This window comes from Staurois parvus, unplaced genomic scaffold, assembly GCF_062004578.1.
Source record: "Staurois parvus isolate SC_StPar_1 unplaced genomic scaffold, SC_StPar_1.0 ptg000794l, whole genome shotgun sequence".
Lineage (NCBI taxonomy): Eukaryota > Metazoa > Chordata > Amphibia > Anura > Ranidae > Staurois > Staurois parvus.
In genome coordinates this window covers 1,085,685-1,108,974 of record NW_028318590.1, presented here as the reverse complement: position 1 = coordinate 1,108,974, position 23,290 = coordinate 1,085,685, and the positions used below count along the sequence as shown (strand labels likewise).

The 23,290-nt window shown below is 45.9% G+C and overlaps 2 protein-coding genes across 2 annotated transcripts; both read left to right on the top strand.

The window, feature by feature from the left end:
- The first annotated feature begins 4,747 nt into the window (after positions 1–4,747).
- Positions 4,748–9,061, top strand: LOC149444281 (cystatin-A-like). Its single transcript, XM_089654730.1, has 3 exons — positions 4,748–4,831; positions 6,702–6,803; positions 8,649–9,061. Exons 1-3 carry the CDS (start codon positions 4,748–4,750, stop codon positions 8,775–8,777), a joined length of 315 nt encoding a protein of 104 aa, XP_089510856.1. The 3' UTR covers positions 8,778–9,061.
- A 9,411-nt stretch (positions 9,062–18,472) lies between these two features.
- LOC149444280 (cystatin-A-like) lies at positions 18,473–22,964 on the top strand. The gene is made up of 3 exons (XM_089654727.1): positions 18,473–18,556; positions 20,660–20,761; positions 22,545–22,964. Exons 1-3 carry the CDS (start codon positions 18,473–18,475, stop codon positions 22,671–22,673), a joined length of 315 nt encoding a protein of 104 aa, XP_089510853.1. The 3' UTR covers positions 22,674–22,964.
- The last annotated feature ends 326 nt before the right edge of the window (positions 22,965–23,290 follow it).

The following is a 23,290-nucleotide window of genomic DNA, read 5'->3' as shown; positions in this document are numbered from 1 at the left end:
GCTTACTTACAATTCAGGCCTTATGTCTCCACTCATACCCAATCCTTCTCCCAGGCACCTGGGGGAGCTTCCCTCCTTACAGGCACATTCATCTCTCCTCCCTAATGATTAACAGAGACCTAGATTGGATCCTCCCTTCACTATGTAGCACTACCCCCTTAGGAGTCACTAGAAGATTTGGGTCCCCCTAAGTCCTGCACAGCCAGACATCACACATCCTCACACAGGCTTGCATCCAAAGTCAGCGATCAGTCCTTGAACTTTGGATTTGTTGTTTTATTTAGGGGATTTGAACTGGGATAGGGTCAGGGGTGTACAGGATGCCCAACGAAACTGATGAACTGAGGACAACATCCTGGAACTATTTACAAGCCTTCGCTGCAACACAGTCCCTGTTGGAGAACTAGCCAGCGTCTCCTTAGTGTACCACCACAGATCTTAGATAAACTCCTCTTCTTCAACCAGGAATCTGGAGGTATCCCTGAACAGGGGATCTGATGTCTGTTACTGTAAAAGGACTACTCACTCAAATCCTCTTCTGTACCGCTGATGGGTTAGTGGCTGCTTTTAGCTGGGCCGATCCTTCCCTGCTGTACAGGTGGCTCTTGCTCTGGGGGCCAGTGAAACTCTGAGCTTTCCTCCTTTCCAGCTCTAGGCCTGCAGGTAGGCCCGATCCCAGTGGGCCTCCTCGCAGCCTCCTGCCTTCAGCCTCACATCTTCCTCACTGTCTTCCACCACAACTCTCCCTCAGCTAAACAGGCTTCAACACGTTTAAGGGTGTCCCAGCCCCTTTCTGAGGCTTCTGTTGGGGATTGGCTAGGATCCCTCAAGAATGCAAGCCAGCCACTCCTCAGATCTACCCACTGCCTCTAGGCCTTCCTGCAAAGCCCTAGAGCAGGGGGAAATTCCAGAGGGGCTGGCTTGCAGAGCCTCTCAGCTCCTGACCACAATTTGACCTGCTGGCTATTACACCCAGGCTGCTACTCCACCCTCCTCTCTATCAATCAGGACTCTAGCTCCCCCTAGCTAACTAGGAGGGCACTACAACTATATAAAGGAAGAGGGGCGATCCAATCCCAAAAGCATGCCTTAAAAGGGGAGTGGTCACTGTTAGAAGAACCCTCACTAAACCCCTTCTTACAAGTTAACAAAAAGGATGTTGCAAAACTTCAGTGCAGAGAAGAGCACTTAAAGTGGTTGTAAAGGCTCACCTGCATGTATTCTATACTTACCTGAGCCCGATCTCGATCCAGCGATGTGCACCAGAGCCTCGGCTGTCCCGGGTCTCTCTATTCTCATTGGCTGAGACAGCCGTTGGCTCCCGCTACTGTCAATCACAGCCAGTGAGCCAATGAGGAGAGAGTGGACGGTGAGGCCAAGCCGCATCTGTGTGTGAATGGACACAAAAAGCTGCGGCTCTGGAGTGAGCCTGCTTGGATGCCTCCATAGCAAGCAACTTGGCAGGAGGGAGGAGCCAGGAGCACTGGCGGGGGACCCGAGAAGAGGAGGATCAAAACCACTGCACAGAGCAGGTCAGTATAATATATTTGGTATTTTTTTTAAATCTGCCTTTCCAATCACTTTAAACTCATAAGGGGCCTGGAGGAGCTCAGCTATGAGGAAAGATGATTGGTACTGAACAGGGGCGGACTGACCATTTGGAAACTCGGGCACTGCCCGACGGCCCGGGGTCAGTAGGGGGCCCCATGAGATGCCCCTGGTACCTTTTTCATAGGCTTTTTTGAGTTTAGGCAAGGACACAGGGGCCCCATGATCCCCGATTGCCCGGGGGCCCCATGAGTTGTCAGTCGGCCCCTGGTACTGAATCTAAAACCAAATAACAATAGACCCATTGGACTCACTCAGCTCCTAATCCCAAGAATGCATATAGTGTGAACAACAGTGGGATTTTCTAACGGTGCTGAAAACCTCCCTTCAGAAACACAACTCATAACAATGTTTGTAAAACAAAAACTTTCATTACAAAGTTATTAAAATACCTTGGGGGGCCTGAACCCCAAAAACATTTATTTGTAAGATAAGCGGCTCAGCCACCCCTGTCAGCATCATTTCCTCCACATAGACTGATCATATCATGAGAAACCAAGTCACAACATGACATATAGATGGTGGGGGGGGGACCACAAATATGGGAAAAGATGTTGTCCCAACGCGTTTCACATATAGCTTCTTCAGGGGTTCAGGGGGTGCAGGTAGCTGTAGCTGCAAAGAAACAATCCAATAATATACAGATCACATCACTGACAAAGAGCCGGTATTTTCTCGGGCCCCCTGTTCCCAGGGCCCATGACTGTGTAAGCAGCACCATGCTCTCCGACACACCCGGGCTGAGGAGGGGATAGTTATTGGAACAATATATGGAATACTACGAGAACCAAAGAAAGAGAAAATGGCAGTAATCACATCAAGTATGTGAAACAGTTGTAAATGAATGTATACAATTGGTATTAATCCAGTGAATGACCCCCAATCCTTATACTGGGGAAGGTGCTATCTAGGGGGCGATGCTGGGACAACGGTTTGGCAGTCTTTGTCAACCTCTCCCTTACCCCAGGTTCACACCTAAGCTGCGATTTTTCCTTTTACAGACACGCAGTACAGTCCATGTAACATGATTTCCTATGGGACACGTTCACCCGGTGCGTTTTTTGGACAGGGTCAAGGACTTTTTTGAATGCAAAAACTTCAATGCTGCAGAAAAGCATGTATTGCGTTATTGCTGCATTTTTTTGTGCGTTTTGCGTCTAAAATCTGTCTGGCAACAAGAAAAATGTACCCCCCCCACAAAATGCATGTGCAAAAATGCAAAATGCATGTGCAAAAATGCAAAATGCAATGCAGAAACACCTCAGATGCAACCTGCATGGGTGTGAACCTAGACTTAGGCTTCGTTCTCACCAATGTTCTCATGTTTTTTAGTGATTTTTTGCAGAAACGCACTACAGTCCACGTAACATGGTTTCCTATGGAACACATCCACATCTATGCTTTTTTGAGCTGCTGCATTTTTGGAAAGGATCAGGGACTTTTTTTTCTATTAAAGGAAAAAGCAGCATTTTTGCTACAATAGTGTTCAATGAAGAAGCTGCTGAAATGCATGGTAGTGTGTTTTTGCCATGTTTTGCGTTTTGCATTTTCATTCTGCCCAGCAACAACAAAAAAATTCCACTTTAAAAAAAAAAAAAGAGCTGAACAAACCGCAAAACGTGGCAAAAATGCAGTAAAAACGCATGTGGGAAAAATGCAAAACAAAATGCAAAAAGCACTGAAGAAAGCATCAAACACAAAATGCATATATGTGAACCAAGCCTTACTGGCCAGTACTCGGGGGCCTAAATCTGGCACTGGAGTGCTCAGAAGTAAGGGTAGATCTAGACGTCCATCTACATCCCCCTGGCCCCTGAAGCCTGTTCCGTGTTCGGATCGCACTGACAGGCAACGAGGAAGCGATTTGACACCTCCCACAGGGGCGGACTGACCATTCGAGCACCCGGGCACTGCCCAATGGCCCGGGGTCAGTAGGGGGCCCCATGAGATGCCGCTGGTACCTTTCATTAGCTTTTTCATAGGCTTTTTTGGGTTTGGGCGAGGACACAGGGGCCCAGGGGCGGACTGACAACTCATGGGGCCCCCGGGCAATAGGGGATCATGGGGCCCCTGTGTCTTTGCCCAAACTCAAAAAAGCCTATGAAAAAGGTTCCAGGGACATCTCATGGGGCCCCCTACTGACCCCGGACCCTCGGGAAATGCCCGAGTTTCCAAATGGTCAGTCCATCCCTGCAGGGGCCCCATGATCCCCTATTGCCCGGGGGCCCCATGAGTTGTCAGTCCGGCCCTGCGCCTCCGTGCCACTTAACTCCATTTTTGCCAACAAATGCCTTGCAACTGCGTGCAATGTGGGCGTTTGCAGTGCTTCCCTATAGACTTCAATGTGTAGCCCCTGACAATTGCTACAAGTTGGGTCAACTTTGCAGTGGGGGCAAAATGAAACATCACGGCCAGTACATGTAAACCCCCCCATCCACTGCTAAATGTAGCTCAATAGGGGTGGGTTGTAGGCGGCAAAAATGTGGCTCAACCACTACTTTTTGCCACCCTCCAACTATGAGTCTAAACAAGGCTCAGGTCCCTCTGAACTCGGGTCTAGGTGTCTGAATGGTGTCCCCAGTAAGCAATACTGTTCCTTTAAGTAGGGTGTAGTAGGGTATGGCCAGCAGTGCCTCCTATGGTGATGACCTGTCTGCTCCCACCCCATGTCCAGGGCTCAGCGATATCAGCTGCAGATATCTGATTTAACCCTGAAAGGGCTGAACCATCGCAGGTTGCAGGGTGGTTGTGGGCGCAGTTCCCATTCACCTGAATGGCTCACATTTGGCAATAGTATTACTACAAATGCAGGGGGGGGGGGCAGTAATTTTTGCTGCATCATATGGCACCTGCATCATGTTTTCCTTTAGGTGGGCGGTCAGGAAAAGAAGGATGTAATACCAGAGACCTCAGATTTACCTCCAGGGATCCATAGGTTCCTCATACCATTCCACAGACTTTGATTTGTATGACGTCATTTCCAATGCCTAGTATCAGTTTTCTCCTGAGAATGACCCATCACATGCAAGGTGTAGTCATTATTGGACACCCCCACCCTCTCTGTGGAATGGTACAGCCCACAGGTATATAAGCCCAGGTACTGGGTGATATGTTTCAGTCTACTGAGAACTTTACAAAGATGGTTGAGCCTGCACAGCCAACAACTGGGGGAATAAATGAGCCTGGGGCACCTACCGCAGAAGATCAGGCCATCCTTGATGAGGTAAGTGGTTGGGGATCCAATCCTAAGGACTGGCTCATGCCAGGTGTGATGATCTGCATTGGGACCCTGAGAAGCCATTGACCTGTGTCATGTTTACACCATACAAGTGTGTTCATTAAACTGCATTACATTGTTGGCTTAGAGTTGCATGAATTTAATTTATTTTGTCTAATGCAAAGAACTTTGTAATGCATTGTAACAATGTAATCCAGTCTGCATGTTGTGCACCTGCTGGTATAAATGAGCCCAATGAGGGAGCTCAAATGTACTCTTTATTAGCTTGACATTGTTTGTTAGTCTTGTAGTCCCCTATAGTTTACAATGGCAGAAGCTGCAATGGACATGGATGGTCCTTTTTAATAGATTCTTGAGACCCCCTCCTTCCCTGGATCCCTGAAATGTCCACCATAATGAAGTGTAATGATCAAACCTGGTGCAGCTGCACATGCCAACCAATCAGCTTCCATCTTCAGCTTGTTCAGTTGAATGTTAGATGCTGATTGGCTTCTATTGGTGATGGGCTGAGCAAGCAATTGAACAGATGGACCTAATAGAGGCCAGTGAGTGTATATGCAGCCTCTGGTTTGTACTTTACTGCTCCTCCTCACAATGAGTCTATGGGGCCTGGCCTTATGCACCCTATCCGTAATATGTAATCAGGTGCTGGAACTGAAGTGACTAAAATAGGTTTTTGATGGGTTTTTCACATGCTTGTTCTAAAATGTATTTTTTTTGGGGGGGGGGGGGTGTAAAATTGATTTGTAGATGAGCCACTAGAGGGGATGGAAACCACTTGGCCTTCAATCACTCTGCCTTGTTGCACAATGGCAATGAGGTGTTGGAGCCTCCAAGGGAGGACATTGTTTTCAATGAGTCAGCTGATTCATAACAGCCTGTAAGGGGCCATATTGTTATCAACTGGACACTGCAGTGTTTACTTTACAGCGCCATAATTGGTTATGTAATGTATTGCAGGCTGTGAGATCCGATAGACACTGTCTGCTCAATGCTGGAGAGAACCTCGTAACTTGAGGTTGGGCCAGTTGCATGATGAGTGCAATTATAAAGCCCAGCTCTCTACAACCGTTAACAGAACGGACAAAGTAAAGCACAACCAGATGCTGCATATGACTACCACCATAATTCAACACCTTTTTATAACATTTGATATCAAATATAATAGAACCTAAAAGGACAAATTTTAGTGGACATCCTTCACTAAATCGAAGCACCATACAGCCATGCATACTGATATAAAGAATCTTACAATCACTAGGTAAGCCTTTTGTCTTGCCTTCAATCCTTTCCATTTTCTGGTTGGGTGAAGCACTGGTGATGTAGCTCCTGGCCTCACAGCTGCATCCTGGGGATTTCCTGCCATGTTCTAAATGGGGTTCCAGGAAGCAGATGGATCCATCTGCCCTTAATAAGCAATGTCCACTGAGAATGATGGGGGGGGGGGGGGGGGAGAAAAATGCTGTGCAAAGCTTACAATTATCTATAGCAGAGGTCCAGAGAACTTCCTAGGCAAAGAGCCAGTTTACTGTCCTTCAGACTTTGGAGGGGCTAGACTGTGACCAATGGGAGTAGAGGATGCCCCAGCATTGGTTGGCATAAACTGTTCCCAATCATTTTTGAATGGAGGAAACTGTCCATTTGTTGGTATCAATAGGAGTGGTGCCCAATTGATGGGTGTCAGTTAATGGAATAGTGCCCCAAGGACCAGATAAAGGCAAGCCAATGGCCACATCCAGCCCCTGGCCTGCAATGACTGCTTAGTCTGATCCTCTGCAGCAAGGACTACTATAGCTGGTACTGAGTGCAGGTCTATATCTGGGCCATTCCCAACCTGAACTTTCCTCTTTTTCAGGTGAAAGCTCAGTATGAGCAACAGTCCGGGACAAACCCTGATGAATTTAAGGCGATCCTCGTCAGTACTCAAGTTGTTGCCGGAACACATTACTTTATCAAGGTAATGCTTTGGGTTTTATGGAACATTGTCAGTTTAAGGCGTAACACACTAATGTCCCACTAGTCACTGTCAGTTTATAGCTCTGGCTGAACCTTACACTCCACCTGCTGAAGTGAATCTTTCTTCTGCTAGAAAGAGAATTGGGGGCAGAAAAGTGGTGCCTGGTGCAGGCTTCGTCCTAGTATAACCACTTTGACCCGAGAACATCATATGACATCCTACAGGTGGGAAATGGGTTAATATATCGGAAATATCCAAAGTCTGTCTTGCCCCTGGGGAACAGAAGCAGAGGCACGTGTTCTGGTGCCCTACAGGCAAAATGGATGTAGGACACATGGGGAGATTTACTACAACTGGTGGTCTGGTGCAGCTGTGTATAGTAACCAATCCGCTTCCAGGATTTATCAGTTTAATTGAACAAGTTGAAACTGATTGGTGCAGCTGTGCATGGCAGCCAGATTTTGTGCACCGGTTTTAGTAAATCTCCCCCACTGCACAGCCTCAGCACCTGCAGCCGGCAAACTCTAAATGCTTCACCTCTATTCAGCACAGGGGAGAAAATGGTAGTTGGCTAGAATTCAGCAGTAAAGATTGTTCCTAAAGACTTTGACTGGCTCCTATATTCTCCCTTAGAATCTAGCAGGAGCATTTGGTCTCCCCTCTGCACCCCCCAGCACTGCCCCCAATATGCCACTCAGTGCAAATCTCATGATTCAGACTGTTAGCCAGGGAAATTTCAACTAGTTTTGAATCCAAAGAGATGGATATATCTTTTATAGCTTACCAAATAATCTAATGTGGTGGCTGGATTGGTATGAAAACAACAATGTGATCCAGATGTTCTCCCACTTGGCTGGATCATGACAACCACCATATAGTGCACAATTGCCCCCGCTGCCTCCAGCTCCAGTGCTCTCCCTAGGACACGTCCCACCTCCTCCTGTCTGGATACGGTTGCAGAGGAAAGCACTGAAGATGGAGGAAAACTAGTGCTGCCCCAACTTCACCCCCATCAGATGACACTACCCCCTCACCCCCTCCATCTAACACTACTGCCTGGCCCCTACAATCATTGTTCCACGCCTCCATTAGATTTGTCCCTTTTCACTCCACCAACTAACCTTGTTCTTCACCCCCCCCCCATCCTGAGCTACTGTTGTGTGCTCCACACCCCTCTCTCCTGCTGCAGTTGCCCACACTGCAGTCTTCCACTCTCTAATCTCATACTTCTGCCCCCCCCCCCATTCCTCAGTCTACCACCCCAGTTGCAGCCATCACACCGCCTGATTTCTGCTTTCCACCCCCCTCCTGGACTACAAATGGCTCTGATATATTCCTCAGTACTGACCAGAACACTGATCCAGTCATGAGTCTATCGGAGGAGCTTACGCTCCAATGTATATATGTAAATGTTTAATTTTGTTTGGAGTGCAAATTTGCTTATTAAAAATCTTACAATGTCCACAGTTCACTATTATACATTTCTATAGCTCTGACATCTACCACAGTGCTGTATAGAGAACACTGACAGTCAGATGACTGCACCAGAGGAGCTTACACTCTAATGTCTGCAACAGTCATACACTAATGCTTCTGACTTTATATCCTCAGAGCTTACTCTATTGTATCCCCCAGAGTTGCACACTTTAATTTTTATAGCTGACCTATTCCACAGCGCTGTACAGACAACATTCCAGCAGTTGTCAGTCCTTGCCCCACAGGAGCTTGCAATCTAAAGTTACCCCCAGATATCTTGGAACTGTTCTTCTGGTAGAACATTTAATATAACTCTATCTGTGAAAACACAAAATTAATGGTGGAATTTAACTTTTCTTCTCTTTCCAGGTGAACACTGGAGAGAACGCTTATATCCATGCTAGAGTCTTCCTACCTATGCCTGGTACAGGGGGGGGACCAACTTTGGTGTCTTTCCAGCCTGGTAAGGCAAAGGATGATCAACTGGAATATTTCTAGGATGGAGAAGAGAACCATGTAGTGGTCGCATGATCAGGAATGCCACCCCCACTTTTTTCAAAAACTCCTTCGACAAGCAAGAAGGAACTAAAGAACCTGAAAATACAGATCTGATCTTCCAGAAATGCACAACATTTGTGGACGGAGATGTCCTGACTTTACACCTCAACTCTAATGGTGGCTATAACATTGATCTGTATCCATCTGTAAAATCCTGTTCAGTGTTTAACTTGCTTGTTGTAATGAGCACTCTGAAAAGTACAATAAAAACAATTTTTGGAAAATTTGTTACCTAAATTTGCCAATACATGTAAGGCGGCACTGCACATTCATGCACCCTAAACTGAGTTCTCCCCTTTATTTTGGTTCCCCCTTGCATAAGTGAAATGCTAATTTTTATCACCTTTAGTGCTACCAAAAGGTGGTCCTGCTTTTCTTGCCTAGGCTCCCACTACAGGGCCATGGATAAGGGGAGATCAGTCCTGTATGGGGCCCTGGCCAGCCCGGAGGGCCCAGGCATCTGGGTTAATCAGATGTGGGCAGGGTGGGTGACTGCAGGGGAATTACTGGAACTGATCCGCTGTTGGCTCTCTGCAGCAGATGAAAGCTGGCTTCTTTATTGCCTGCTGGCTTTCAGCTGCTGCGGAGAACCAACAGGGTTCAGACCCAGTAATTCAAAGGTATCAAACTGGTGGCCCTCCAGCTGTTGCAAAACTACAAGACCCATGAGGCATTGCGAGATGGTTACAAGCATGACTCCTAAAGGTAGAGACATGATGGGACTTGTAGTTTCCCAACAGCTGGCGAACCACCCACCAGTTTGACAACCCTGCTAGTAGTTGCCGCCCCCTGCTGGTCTGGTAAATGTCACATTTGCCAGCACTGAGTGATCAGTACTGATCACTCATTGTTCGTTCATAACTGAAGCATAATATGTTTAGAGGAGAGAGGCCTTGTCAAGTTGGTTGTATGGGGCCCTGTGACCTCTAATAACCCTGCCCATGTCAACATCCAGGAGGTAGGTTTTTTGCTGAGGGATGCATGCACATGGAAGGGAATAAATATGCATACACAGGTGTTCCAGATAACAGTATTCAGAGGTATGTGACCAAGGCTAGTGGCACATGTGCAGGCTATATAAAGATGGGACTGGGTTCCCTGAGCTGCCATGTGCTTTTCCATGACTCCTTGTGGGTCACGCTGCCTCTAAAGTGGAAGTGAAGTCCACTTTTTTTTTTTTTTTATCTTGTACCTACAGGTGAGCTTGAGGCTTAAATTAAACAGATAAAAGATGTCAGGGGCCTCTATAGCCAATAGAAAATGATAGATGCAGGATAACCTGTGATCACATCAGATGCAAAATTGTTGTTGGTTCCACCCAATGTAAAAATAGGTGTGGTCACCGACACTCAGTCAATTCATAGAGGGCAAGGATAAAGAGATTCTAGTCCCCCCACATTAAAAGGAAATTTCAAATGGGACCATATGGCTTAAAGTGGCTTTATTGACAGGTGAACAGTCACCTCACACAATTAAAGACTTAGTCTAGTCATCCAAGCAGCTGCCGACTCGGCCACATTCATACAAAATACATCGCTTTCATTTGGAATCTTTACCATTTCCTTTACAAATTTTCCACATTACCCTTCTCACCCTTTGTTACCTCCTATTTCCTTTATTTTGTCTTTCTCTTCTGCACTATTCGGTCCTACCATCTTACTCTTCTGTCCCTTAACTAGATATTTATTACTGCCCTTGGCACTTCCTTTCACGTTCTGATCAGTTCTATATAATCTCTCGGATATCTGAAAGTCCATCCCATATTCTTATTTTTCAATCTTATCCTCCATGATTTTAGCTTTTTTTTTTTTTTTTTTTGTTTTTTTTTTTTTTGTTTTTTCCTTCTCTCCTCCACTCTATTTATCCAGTCTTATTTCCAGGGTTTTGTTTCTGCTAGAATCTAGGGGTCCCACCTTTTAGCCGCATTAAATAAAATAATTGTATTCTGTCAATTACAGAATATATACATTCTTCCTTTCATCCTCCAACATAAGGGAATTCTCAAATTGTAAATGATGTGCCACACTAGGGGAAATATATTACCTCGCTAAACATTTATAATTCATTTCTACTATAATTATATCCATGCACTAATTTAAATATGTTCCTTTTTTTTTTTTTCCTGTTCATTTAATTTTGTTCCTTTTTCTGCTTATCCATAAATGGTGGCAGGACAGTTCCAGATAACTGATTTTATATATGAGAGGTAACTTGCTTTTGCATAGTATCCAGACTAAAGAGTTTATCAATTGGATACATGTCCTGCTGAGTTCTTAGTGGCTGTGGGAGCATTGCAACAAAATGACTTAATTGATAGTAACACCACTCATCCAACATAGAAAATTTCTGTCTTTTCCTTTAAACCTAATGAACACAAATCCCCATTTACTGTTAATGGCTTTAAGATGTGCATTTCTGTCCTTTATCCATTTACCTGCTATTTTCTTTCCCCGGGGGAAAAATGGTTTCCCCCCAAATGGTATTAACAATGAATTGTACTCCCACCCCTTTTTGTTTGTGATTTCTGTCCCATATCCTAAAAACATACCCTGTTAAAATACTTGTCGTCAGACAAATTTTGATGCTCTTGTGGAAGCCAAATATTCTCATCTAATTGTATCCCGCTCAGTGTATTTTCTATCTTTATCCAACTTTTCCTCTCTGGGTTGTAAATCCAGTCTATTGTGGAATCATCACAGAACAATATCTCTCAAAATCCAGTATATTTAGTCCCCTACTAATTCTGTCTCTACATAGTAGTTCAAATTTAGCGCTTGGTTTTATATATATATGATATAGTGGGGCAAAAAGGTATTTAGTCAGCCACCAATTGTACAAGTTCTCCCACTTACAAAGATGAGAGAGGCCTGTAATTGGCATCATAGGGAGACCTCAACTATGAGAGACAAAATGAGAAAACAAATCCAGACAATCACATTGGCTGATCTGGAAAGAATTTATTTGCAGATTATGGTGGAAAATAAGTATTTGGTGAATATGAAAAGTTTATGTCAATACTTTGTTATATATCCTTTGTTGGCAATGACAGAGGTCAGACGTTTCCTGTAAGTCTTCACAAGGTTGGCACACACAGTTGCTGGTATGTTGGCCCACCCTCCATGCAGATCTCCTCTAGAGCAGTGATGTTTTGGGGCTGTCGCTGGGCAACACAGACTTTCAACTCCCTCCAAAGGTTTTCTATGGGGTTGAGATCTGGAGACTGGCTAGGACACTCCAGGACCTTGAAATGCTTCTTACGAAGCCACTCCTTCGTTGCCCGGGCGGTATGTTTGGGATTATTGTCATGTTGGAAGACCCAGCCACGTTTCATCTTCAATGCCCTTGCTGATGGAAGGAGGTTTGCACTCAAAATCTCACGATACATGGCCCCATTCATTCTGTCCTGTACATGGATCAGTTGTCCTGGTCCCTTTGCGGAGAAACATCCCCAAAGCATGATGTTGCCACCCCCATGCTTCACAGTAGGTATGGTGTTCTTTGGATGCAACTCAGCATTCTCTCTCCTCCAAACACGACGAGTTGTGTTTCTACCAAACAGTTCTATTTTGGTTTCATCTGACCATATGACATTCTCCCAATCCTCTTCTGGATCATCCAAATGCTCTCTAGCAAACTTCAGACGGGCCCGGACATGTACTGGCTTAAGCAGGGGGACACGTCTGGCACTGCAGGATCTGAGTCCCTGGCGGCGTAGTGTGTTACTGATGGTAGCCTTTGTTACATTGGTCCCAGCTCTCTGCAGGTCATTCTCTAGGTCCCCCCGTGTGGTCCTGGGATTTTTGCTCACCGTTCTTGTGATCATTTTGACCCCACGGGGTGAGATCTTGCGTGGAGCCCCAGATCGAGGGAGATTATCAGTGGTCTTGTATGTCTTCCATTTTCTAATTATTGCTCCCACAGTTGATTTGTTCGCACCAAGCTTCTTGCCTATTGCAGATTCAGTCTTCCCAGCCTGGTGCAGGTCTACCATTTTGTTTCTGGTGTCCTTCGACAGCTCTTTAGTCTTCACCATAGTGGAGTTTGGAGTGTGACTGTTTGAGGTTGTGGACAGGTGTCTTTTATACTGATAACAAGTTCAAACAGGTGCCATTGATACAGGTAATTAGTGCAGGACAGGGGAGCCTCTTAAAGAAGAAGGTACAGGTCTGTGAGAGCCAGAAATCTTGCTGGTTTGTAGGTGACCAAATACTTATTTTCCACCATAATTTGCAAATAAATTCTTTCCAAATCAGCCAATGTGATTGTCTGGATTTGTTTTCTCATTTTGTCTCTCATAGTTGAGGTCTCCCTATGATGCCAATTACAGGCCTCTCTCATCTTTTTAAGTGGGAGAACTTGTACAATTGGTGGCTCACTAAATACTTTTTTGCCCCACTGTATACTGATCTGAAAAAATTGCCCCGGAAGATATATTGGGAGCATGTGAAATTTCTACAAAATCTTTGGGACTCTCACCATCTTGACCATGTTTATACATCCTATCCACGAGTGTGATCCTATTGATAGTCTCCTCAGTACTTTCTTCAACTCATTTATCAATAGGATGGAATTCTTCTGGTATATATTCTTTAAGGAAGGAGTTAATTTTATATCTAAATAGTTGTTACTTTTCTTTCCATACAAAGGGGAAGGTTTTCTGTAAAGTCTGTTAATCTTTCTTCAAAACATTTTTTAATATCTCAGATTTCGTAGGGTTAATTTTCAAATGCGTTAGCTCTCCATATTAAGTTTTTCATTAGATTGAGTAATGTCACTCTGGGATTTATATTATAGAATAACATATCAGCATATGCCGCAACTTTTTGTTCCTCTTCTCCTGCCCCAATTCCCTTTTAGAATTGTTTCTAGAAAGAAATGGGAAAAGTTTAGAATTGCCTATTTTGTAAACACAACTATTCCAATTCGACATTTACTAACACACATTTTCCTATGTGAAGACGTTTTTCTGTTCATCACGGCAAGGTCTTAATTGTTTCAATTAGGTGAAGTTTGGTGTCTCACTTCTATTGCTTCACCTTACCCTTAGTAAATCAGCCCCTATTTGTCCAGGTCAGAATTGCGCAATGAACTTGTGTCTCTTGGTTCTCCTTGACATCTCCGGTTGAGCGTTCTTGAGGGACAACCTGCTGTGATCGATTTTCTTGGCTGATGGCTGATATCTCCATCAAGATACTTTCTGCATAATACCGATTAGATTTCTGGAAAGATCTTCCCCCACACAAAGCATTAGTAAGACTTCATCTATGTTCAGTTTTGGGCACCATTTTACAAGCAGGGTGCTTATTTCCAATATGTGTGACCAGCACATGCAGTTGAGCTCTCGCCCACAAACAGAGCCTCAGTGCCACCCATTGGTTCCTGCGCTCAAGCTCACACCTTGTGCATGAATGCAGACCATAGGCCTCTCTGCCTCATCCTCCTTGTCACCAGTACTGGAACCATATAACCTGGGGCACCTCTCATGTACGGCCCTGCGATTTACTGTGGTCCAGGTTAGGGCTCGGGGAATCCATCCGAACACCCGAAATCCATGTTACATGGTGGACCCGGTCACCAGGCACGATACCTGAGGGTGGGTCTTGTCTCCAAGAGGGTGATTCCTGTCCCCCTAACCACCACCCACTCCTGAGCCAACCAGGCGTTCACAGTCTCATACCCTTTAATGCTTCTTCAAACTTTAGGTTAACTCACAACATTCATTAAATACATGTAAGCAGGTTGAAATTAGTTACACAGGTGCTGTCCCATATGGGAGGGTTAGGGGTTAATGCCTTTCCCAGTTCTTTTAGTTTTTGAGTGATATCACTGAGCCCGACCCACTGAGCCTGTGATATAAAAGAGTGCCAGTGGTCCGAAGAAGAGATCATGTAGATGATGATGATTTTCCCTGAGGAGAGCTGAGAGCCCATAAGAAAGAACCCCATAAGGGGGAGGACCAGAAAGCCACACCCAGGAGGAGTACAAGGATGCCACTGCCTGCCACCAAGATGTGAGTTTGATAGAACTTGGGGTTCACCCTGAAGACACCAGCTGCTGGAAAAGCCTATGATGGACTCGGTAATTACATGGACTTTACAGGTATGCCGGGACAGCACATAGCCTGAGTAGGATTAGGAATTAGGGACTGTGTCATGTTGAACTCTGTACTTTCTGCATTTTATTCAGTAAAGCATTGAAAATTTGCCTTTTGCCTGGTGTGAAGTTACTCAAAGGGGTGTAATGCAAGTAACTGGCACAACTTTGCACTTAGTCTATAGTTTATGTCACTAACACATGTATGAAGAGTCAGCACGCTAAGAGTCATTCTAGTGCAAGGTATACATGTGGTCACCATGAGAAACGAAGGTACAGTCAGCAAGCATCCATTTGTAAATGTGTACCTGTTATAGGTGGAATTGCCTCTAGACACAAGGGAGATGTTGTTGGCTCTCCCTACACTGCATTCCATCTCCCACAGCAACCAGAACAGAACTCCAGAGGTCCCCATCTTGTACAGAGGTTCACAAGCAGGGGCGGACTGACAACTCATGGGGTCTCCGGGCAATAGGAAATCATTGGGCCCCTGTGTCCTCTCCCACACTCAAACCACACCCAAAAAAGCCTATGAAAGGTACCAGGGGCATCCCATGGGGCCCCCTATTGACCCCCGGCCCTTGTGCAGTGCCCGAGTGGCTAAATGGTCAGTCCGCCCCTGTTCAGAAGTTCAAGAGTTAAAGTCAGGTTGGAGCCTGCGCTATGTGCAAGGTGCGGTTCCTTGATGCTACCGGGACTAGTAGAGGAAAAACACTGGACAGGTGGCTGTGGTCAGCGTTCAGCATGGCCTGCCTAATTGCAAGCTACAGTGGGAAGATGAACATTTACATGGGGACCCGAGAGTTAACTTGAAAACAGTTGTTGTGCAAGTGTACATGGTGTACATTCATCTCTATAAAAGTAAAGGCCTGTCTTAAGGTCAGGTATTTCCTGAGGGCAACCTCAGCCTTTTCTCAGGGTGTTGCTGAAATCGGCACTAAAGCAAAGGTACCCCATATGTGTGGAGTAGAGAGAGAGACCCTGTACAAGGTGCCTAGCGTAGCTCAGAAGAACCCACCCCGGAGTAGGCTTCTCATGTGATCTTTGCTTGGCATCCAATGAAGAGGGAAACATGGAGGACATGACAAACAACCATCTCCCTACCCTTACATATGGTTTTGTCCTCACTGAGACAATGATGAAGCAAGGATTTTCTTTGCTTGAAACTTTACCTAAATACTTGGAAAGGTCAACAAGGTACAACAGTCCACAATATGGCAGTTCTTCACTGTAATTAACATACACAAGGATCCACAATCTCAGTATTAAAATTACAATAAAACGACTTTCCATATCCCGGGGTTCTGGTACAATGGCCCACTATCTGCAGGAGGGGTACTGTGGTTCTTACAATTCAGGCCTTATGTCTGCACTCCTCCCCAATCCTTCCCCCAGGCTCCCAGGGAAGCTACCCTCCTTACAGGCACATTCTTCTCTCCTCCCTGATGATCTACCAAGTCGGTAGAAGATTTGGGTCCCCCTTAAGTCCTACACAGCCAGACATCACACCTCTTCACACAGGCTTGCATCCAGAGTCAGAGATCAGTCCTTGAACTTTGGTTTTGTTGTTTTATTTAGGGGATTTGAACTGGGATAGGGTTAGGGGTGTACAGGATGCCCAAGGAAATTGATGAACTGAGGACAACATCCTGGAACTATTTACAAGTCTTCACTGCAACACAGTCTCTGTTGGAGAGCTAGCCAGCATCTCCTTAATGTACCACCACAGATCCTAGATGAACTTCTTCTCTTCCCCCAGCAATCTGGAGGTATCCCTGAACAGGGGATCTGGTGTCTGTTACTGTAAAAGTGGACAGTCCCAAATCGGCAGTGAATTTGGTTGCTCCTTCCCCTATCTGCCCAGGGGGTGCAGGTCTACTCACTGAGGTCTTCTCCTGTACCGCTGATGGGCCTTTTAGCTGGGCCGCTCTTTCTCTGCTGTACAGGTGGTCCTCGCTCTGGGGGCCAGTGAAACTCTGAGTCTCCTTTCCAGCTCCAGGCCTGCAGGTAGGCCCCATCCCACTGGGCCTCCTCACAGCCTCCTGCCTTCAGCCTCACATTTTTCCTACTGTCTTGTACGCAGGCTCCAACACTTTTAAGATTGTCCCAGCCTCTTGGCTAGGATCCCTCAAGAGTGCAAGCCAGACACTCCCCAGATCCACCCACTACCCCTAGGCCTTCCTGAAAAGCCCCAGAGCAGGGGGAAATTTCAGAGGGGTTGGCCTGCAGAGCCTCTCAGCTCCTGACCACAATTTGACCTTCTGGCTAGAAGAAGCTGGAGAAGCTGCTGGAATGCATGGTAGTGCATTTTTGCCACGTTGTTGCTGCATTTTTGCTGAGTTTTGCATACTTATCTGCCCAGCAACAAAAAATTCCACTTTAACAAAAAAAAAGAGCTGAACAAAACGCAGCAATAATGCAGCAAAAATGCGTGTAGAAAAACACAAAACAAAATGCAAAAAGCACTGGAGAAAGCATCAAACGCAAAATGCATATATGTGAACCAAGCCTTACTGGCCAGTACTCGGGGCCTAAATCTGGCACTGGAGAGCTCAGAAGTAAGGGTAGATCTAGACGTACATCTACATCTCCCTGGCCCCTGAAGCCTGTTCCGTGTTCGGATCGCACTGGCAGGCAACGAGGAAGAGATTTGACGCCTCTGTGCCACTTGTTTTTACCCCATTTTTATCAACAAATGCCTTGCAACTGCGTGCAATGCAGGGCTCTGCAGTGCTTCCCCAATAACTTGAATGTGTAGTCCCTGACAATCGCTACAAGTTGGGTCAACTTTGCAGTGGGGGCAAAATGAAACATCACGGCCGGTACATGTAAACACCCCCATCCGCTGCTAATTGTAGCTCAATAGGGGCAGCTGGTAGGTGGCAAAAATGTGGCTCAACCACCAATTTTTACCACCCTCCAACCGTAAGTCTAAACGAGGCTTAGGTCCCTCTGAACTCGGGTCTAGGTGTCTGAATGGTGTCCCCAGTAAGCAATACTGTTCCTTTAAGTAGGGTGTAGTAGGGTATGGCCAGCAGTGCCTCCTATGGTGATGACCTGTCTGCTCCCACCCCATGTCCAGGGCTCAGCGATATCAGCTGCAGATGTCTGATTTAACCCTGAAAGGGCTGAACCATCGTAGGTTGCAGGGTGGTTGTGGGCGCGGTTCCCATTCACCTGAATGGCTCATGTTTGGCAATAGTATTACTACAAATGTGGGGGGGTGGACATTTTTTTGCTGTATCATGCTTTCCTTTAGGTGGGCGGTCAGGAAAAGAAGGATGTAATACCAGAGATCTAAGATTTACCTCCAGGGATCCATAGGTTCCTCATACCATTCCACTGATTTTCTCAGCACAGACTTTGATTTGTATGACGTCATTTCCAATGTCTAGTATCAGTTTTCTCCTGAGAATGGCCCATCACATGCAGGGTGTAGTCATTACTGGACACCGCCACCCTCTCTGTGGAATGGTACAGCCCACAGGTATATAAGCCCAGGTACTGGGTGATCTGTATTATCTACTGAGAACTTTACAAAGATGGCTGAGGCTGCACAAGCAACAGTTGGGGGACTGAGCAAGCCCAGGGAACCTACTGCAGAAGATCAGGCCATCCTTGATGAGGTAAGTGGTTGGGGATCCAATCCTAAGGACTGGTTCATGCCAGGTGTGATGATCTGCATTGGGACCCTGAGAGGCCATTGACCTGTGTCATGTTTACACCATACAAGTGTGTTCATTAAACTGCATTACATTGTCAGCTTAGAGTTGCATGAATCTCATAGTTTATTTTTTTTTATGTAAAGTAAACTCTGCAATGCATTGTAACAATGTAATCCAGTCTGCATGTTGTGCACCTGCTGGTATAAATGGGCCCCATGAGGGAGCTCCAATGGGCCCCATAAGGGAGCTCCAATGTACTCTTATTAGCTTGACATTGTGAATTGGTCTTGTAGTCCCCTATAGTTTACAATGGCAGAAGCTGCAATTCCCAAAAGCTGCCAATGTATGGTGGACATGGATGGTCCTTTAATAAGAAACTTCTTGAGACCCCCTCCTTCTCCAGATCCCTGGAATGTAAACCACAATAAAGTGAAATGATCAAACCTGGTGCAGCTGTGCATGGCAACCAATCGGCTTCCATCTTCAGCTTGTTCAGTTGAATGTTAGATGCTTATTGGCTGCTATTAGTTAAAGGCTGAACCCTAGAGATGGGTTGTGTGGATATCCCAGTAGATCAGCAGTTTTGAAATGCTCAGACCTGCTTGTCTAGCACCACTAACCCATGCCAAGTTCAGGCACTTAAATCCCCTTTCTTCCCCATTCTGATGCTGTTTGACCTTCACGTTGTCTTCACCACATCTATGTACCTAAATACATTGAGTTGCTGCAATGTGATTGGCTGGTTAGCAATTTGTGTTAATAAGCAATTGAACAGATGGACCTAATAGAGGCCAGGGAGTGTATATGCAGCCTCTGGTTTGTACTTTACTGCTCCTTCTCACAATGAGTCTATGGGGCCTGGCCTTATACACCCTATCCATAATATGTAATCAGGTGCGGGAACTGAAGTGACTAAAATAGTTTTTTGGTTTTTTTTTTTTGGGGGGGGGGCGGCATAAAACTGATTTGTAGATGAGCCACTAGAGGAGGAGGAAAACACTTGGCCTTCAATCACTCTGCCTTGTTGCACAATGGCAATTGAGGTATCAGAGCTTCCAAGGGAGGACATTGTTTTTGTGAGTCAGCTGATTCATAAAGGGCCATATTGTTGTCCAATGGACACTGCAGTGTTTACTCCACAGCGCCATCATTGGTCATGTAATGTATTGCAGGCGGTGTGATCCAATAGAAGTTCTGTTTGCTTAATGCTGGAGAGAGGACCTCCTAATTTGAGGCCGGGGCAGTTGCATGACGAGTGCAATTATAAAGCACCGCTCTGTCTGTTAACAAATGTACAGAGTAAAGCCCAACCAGATGCTGCATATGACTACCTCCATAATTCAACAGCTTTTTATAACATTTGATATCAAATATAATTTAACAAGGACAAATTAAAGTGGACATCCTCCACTAAACGGCTGCACCATACAGCCATGTATACTGATATAAAGAATCTTACAATCGCTAGGTAAGCCTTTTTTGTCTTGCTTTCAATCATTTCCATTTTCTGGTTGGGTGAGGCACTGGTGATGTAGCTCCTGGCCTCACAGCTGCATCCTGGGTATTTCCTGCCATGTTCTAGGTGGGGTTCCAGGAAGGAGATGGATCCATCTGCCCTTAATAAGTGTCCACTGAGAATGATGGGGGGGTGAAGTAAAATGGTGTGCAAAGAATACAAAGCTTGCTATTATCTATAGCATAGGTCTTAACGTCCTATGTGAAGGGCCAGTTTACTGTCCTTCAGACTCTGGAGGGGCTTGACTGTGACCATTGGAAGTAAAAAATGCCCCAGCGTTGGTGAGCATAAACAATTCCCAATCATTTCTTTGAATGGAAGAAACTGTCCATTTGTTGGTATCAATAGGGGAATGGTGACCAATTGATGGGTGTCAGTTGATTGCATTGTGCCCCAAGGACCAGATAAAGGCAAGCCAATGGCCACATCCGGCCCCTGGCCTGCAGTGACTGCTTAGTCTGATACTCTGCAGCAAGGACTATTACAGCTGGTACTGAGTGCAGGTCTATATCTGGGCCATTCCCAACCTGAACTTTCTTCTTTTTCAGGTGAAAGCTCAGTATGAGCAACAGTCCGGGACAAACCCCACAGAATTTAAGGCGATCCTCGTCAGTACTCAGGTTGTTGCCGGAACAAATTACTTTTTCAAGGTAATGCTTTGGGTTTTATGGAACATTGTCAGGTTAAGGCGTAACACACTAATTTCCCACTAGTCGCTGTCAGTTTATAGCTCTGGCTGAACCTTACACTCCACCTGCAGAAGTGAATGAATTTCTTCTGCTAGAAAGAGAATTGGGGGCAGAAAATTGATGCCTGGTGCAGGCTTCATCCTAGTATAACCACTTTGACCCGAGGACATCATGACATCCTACAGGTGGGAAATGGGTTAATATATCGGAAATATCCAATATCTGTCTTGCCACTGGGGAACAGAAGCAGAGGCACATGTTCTGGTGCCCTACAGGCAAAATGGATGTAGGACACATGGAGAGATTTACTACAACTGGTGGTCTGGTGCAGCTGTGTATAGTAACCAATCAGTTTAATTGAACCTGATTGGTGCAACTGTGCATGGCAGCCAGATTCTGTGTCCACCAGTTTTAGTAAATCTCCCCCACTGCACAGCCTCAGCACCTGCAGCCGGCAAACTCTAAATGCTTCTCCTCTATTCAGCGCAGGGGAGAAAATGGCAGTTTGCTAGAATTCAGCAGGGAAGACTGTTCCTAAAAGACTTTGACTGACTGGCTGCTATATTCTCCCCTGGAGTCTAGCAGGAGCATTTGGTTTCCTGGCTGTCACTTCTCCCCTCAGCACTGCCCCCCAATTAGCCACTCAGTGTAACAGTGTTGTCGGCCAGGGAATGTTAAACCAGTTTCCTATTTCACCTGGTGATCTAGCCAGTCTGTCCCCCCCCCCCCCCCCGATCCAGATGTTCTTTCGCTTGGCTGGATCATGACGACCACCATATAGTGCACAATTGCACCTACTGCCTCCAGCTCCAGTGCTCTCCCTAGGACACGTCCCCCCACCTCCTGCTGTCTGATCTGTCTGGATATGGTTGCAGAGGAGAGCACTAGAGCTGGAGGGAAAACTAGTGCTGCCCCCATACTCCTAACCCCCCCATCCCACACTGCTGCCCCAACTATACCCCCATCAGATGACACTACTCCCATCTAACACTACTGCCTGGCCCCTACAATCATTGCTCCACACTCTTCACTCCACCAACTAACATTGTGGTCCCCTTCTTCTTCACCCCTCCATCCTGAGCTACTGTCCTCTGCCCTACACCCCTCTCCCCTGCTGCAGTCGCAAACACTGCAGTCTTCCACTCTCTAATCTCTTACTTCCGCCCCCCCATTCCAGTCTATGTTCCCAGTTGCAGCACCCACACCACCTGATTTCTGCTTTCCACCACACCCCCACCCTCCCTGGACTATAAATGGCTGACATATTCCAGTACTGACCAGAACACTGATCCAGTCATATCAGTCTCTACCAGAGGAGCTTACACTCCAATGTCCCCCCACAGTTGCACACTATTATACATTTCTATAGCTCTGACACATACCACAGTGCTGTATAGAGAACACTGACAGTCAGATGACTGCACCAGAGGAGCTTACACTCTAATGTCTGCATCAGTCATACACTATTAATGCTTCTGACTTTATATCCTCAGAGCTAACACTCTATTGTATCCCCCAGAGTTGCACACTTTCATTTTTATAGCTGACCTATTCCACAGCGCTGTACAGACAACATTCCAGCAGTTGTCAGTCCTTGCCCCACAGGAGCTTGCAATCTAAAGTTACCCCCAGATGTCTTGGAACTGTTCTTCTGGTAGAACACTTAATAATATAACTCCTAATATCAGTGAAAACCCAAAATTAAAGGTGGAATTAACTTTTTTTTTTTTTCTGCTCTTTCCAGGTGAACACTGGAGAGGACACTTATATCCACGCTCGAGTCTTCGTACCTCTGCCTGGTACAGGGGAGGGACCGAAATTGGTGTCTTTCCAGACTGATAAGGATAAGGACGATGAACTGGAATATTTCTAGGATGGAGATGAGAACCATGTAGTGGTCACATGATCAGGAATGCCACCTCCCATCTTTTTCATAAACTCCAATGACCAGCAAGAAGGAACTAAAGAACCTGAAAGTACAGATCTGATCTTCCAGAAATGCACAACATTGGTGGACGGAGATGTCCTGACTTCACACCTCAACTCTAATGGTGGCTGTAACATTGATCTGTATCCATTTGTAAAATCCTGTTCAGTGTAACTTGCTTGTTGTAATAACTCTGGAAAGTACAATAAATGTTTGGAAAAGGTTTGTTACCTAAAATTTGCCAATACATGTAAGGCTGCGCTGCACATCCATGCACCTTAAACTGAGTTCTCCCCTTTATTCTGGGCCCCCCCCCCTTTGCATAAGTGAAATGCTAATTTTTACCACCTTAGTGCTGCCAAAAAGTGCTCCTACTTTTCTTGCCTAGGCTCCCACTACAGGGCCGTGAATAAAGGGATATCACCAGTCCTCCTGTATGAGGCCCAGGCCAGCAAGGAGGGTGCAGGCAGCTGGGTGAATCGGAGGAGGCAGGGAGGGTGACTTTGGGGAAACTACTGGAACTGATCCCCTGTTGGCTCTCTGCAGCAGATGAAAGCTGGCTT

Excerpts from the sequence above, each read along its gene's own strand:
- LOC149444281 (XM_089654730.1), top strand. The coding sequence starts at position 4,748 with ATGGTTGAGCCTGCACAGCCAACAACTGGGGGAATAAATGAGCCTGGG. Across the intron at positions 4,832-6,701 it reads ATCAGGCCATCCTTGATGAG|GTGAAAGCTCAGTATGAGCA; the intron begins GTAAGTGGTTGG and ends CCTCTTTTTCAG. Across the intron at positions 6,804-8,648 it reads GAACACATTACTTTATCAAG|GTGAACACTGGAGAGAACGC; the intron begins GTAATGCTTTGG and ends TTCTCTTTCCAG.
- LOC149444280 (XM_089654727.1), top strand. The coding sequence starts at position 18,473 with ATGGCTGAGGCTGCACAAGCAACAGTTGGGGGACTGAGCAAGCCCAGG. Across the intron at positions 18,557-20,659 it reads ATCAGGCCATCCTTGATGAG|GTGAAAGCTCAGTATGAGCA; the intron begins GTAAGTGGTTGG and ends CTTCTTTTTCAG. Across the intron at positions 20,762-22,544 it reads GAACAAATTACTTTTTCAAG|GTGAACACTGGAGAGGACAC; the intron begins GTAATGCTTTGG and ends TGCTCTTTCCAG.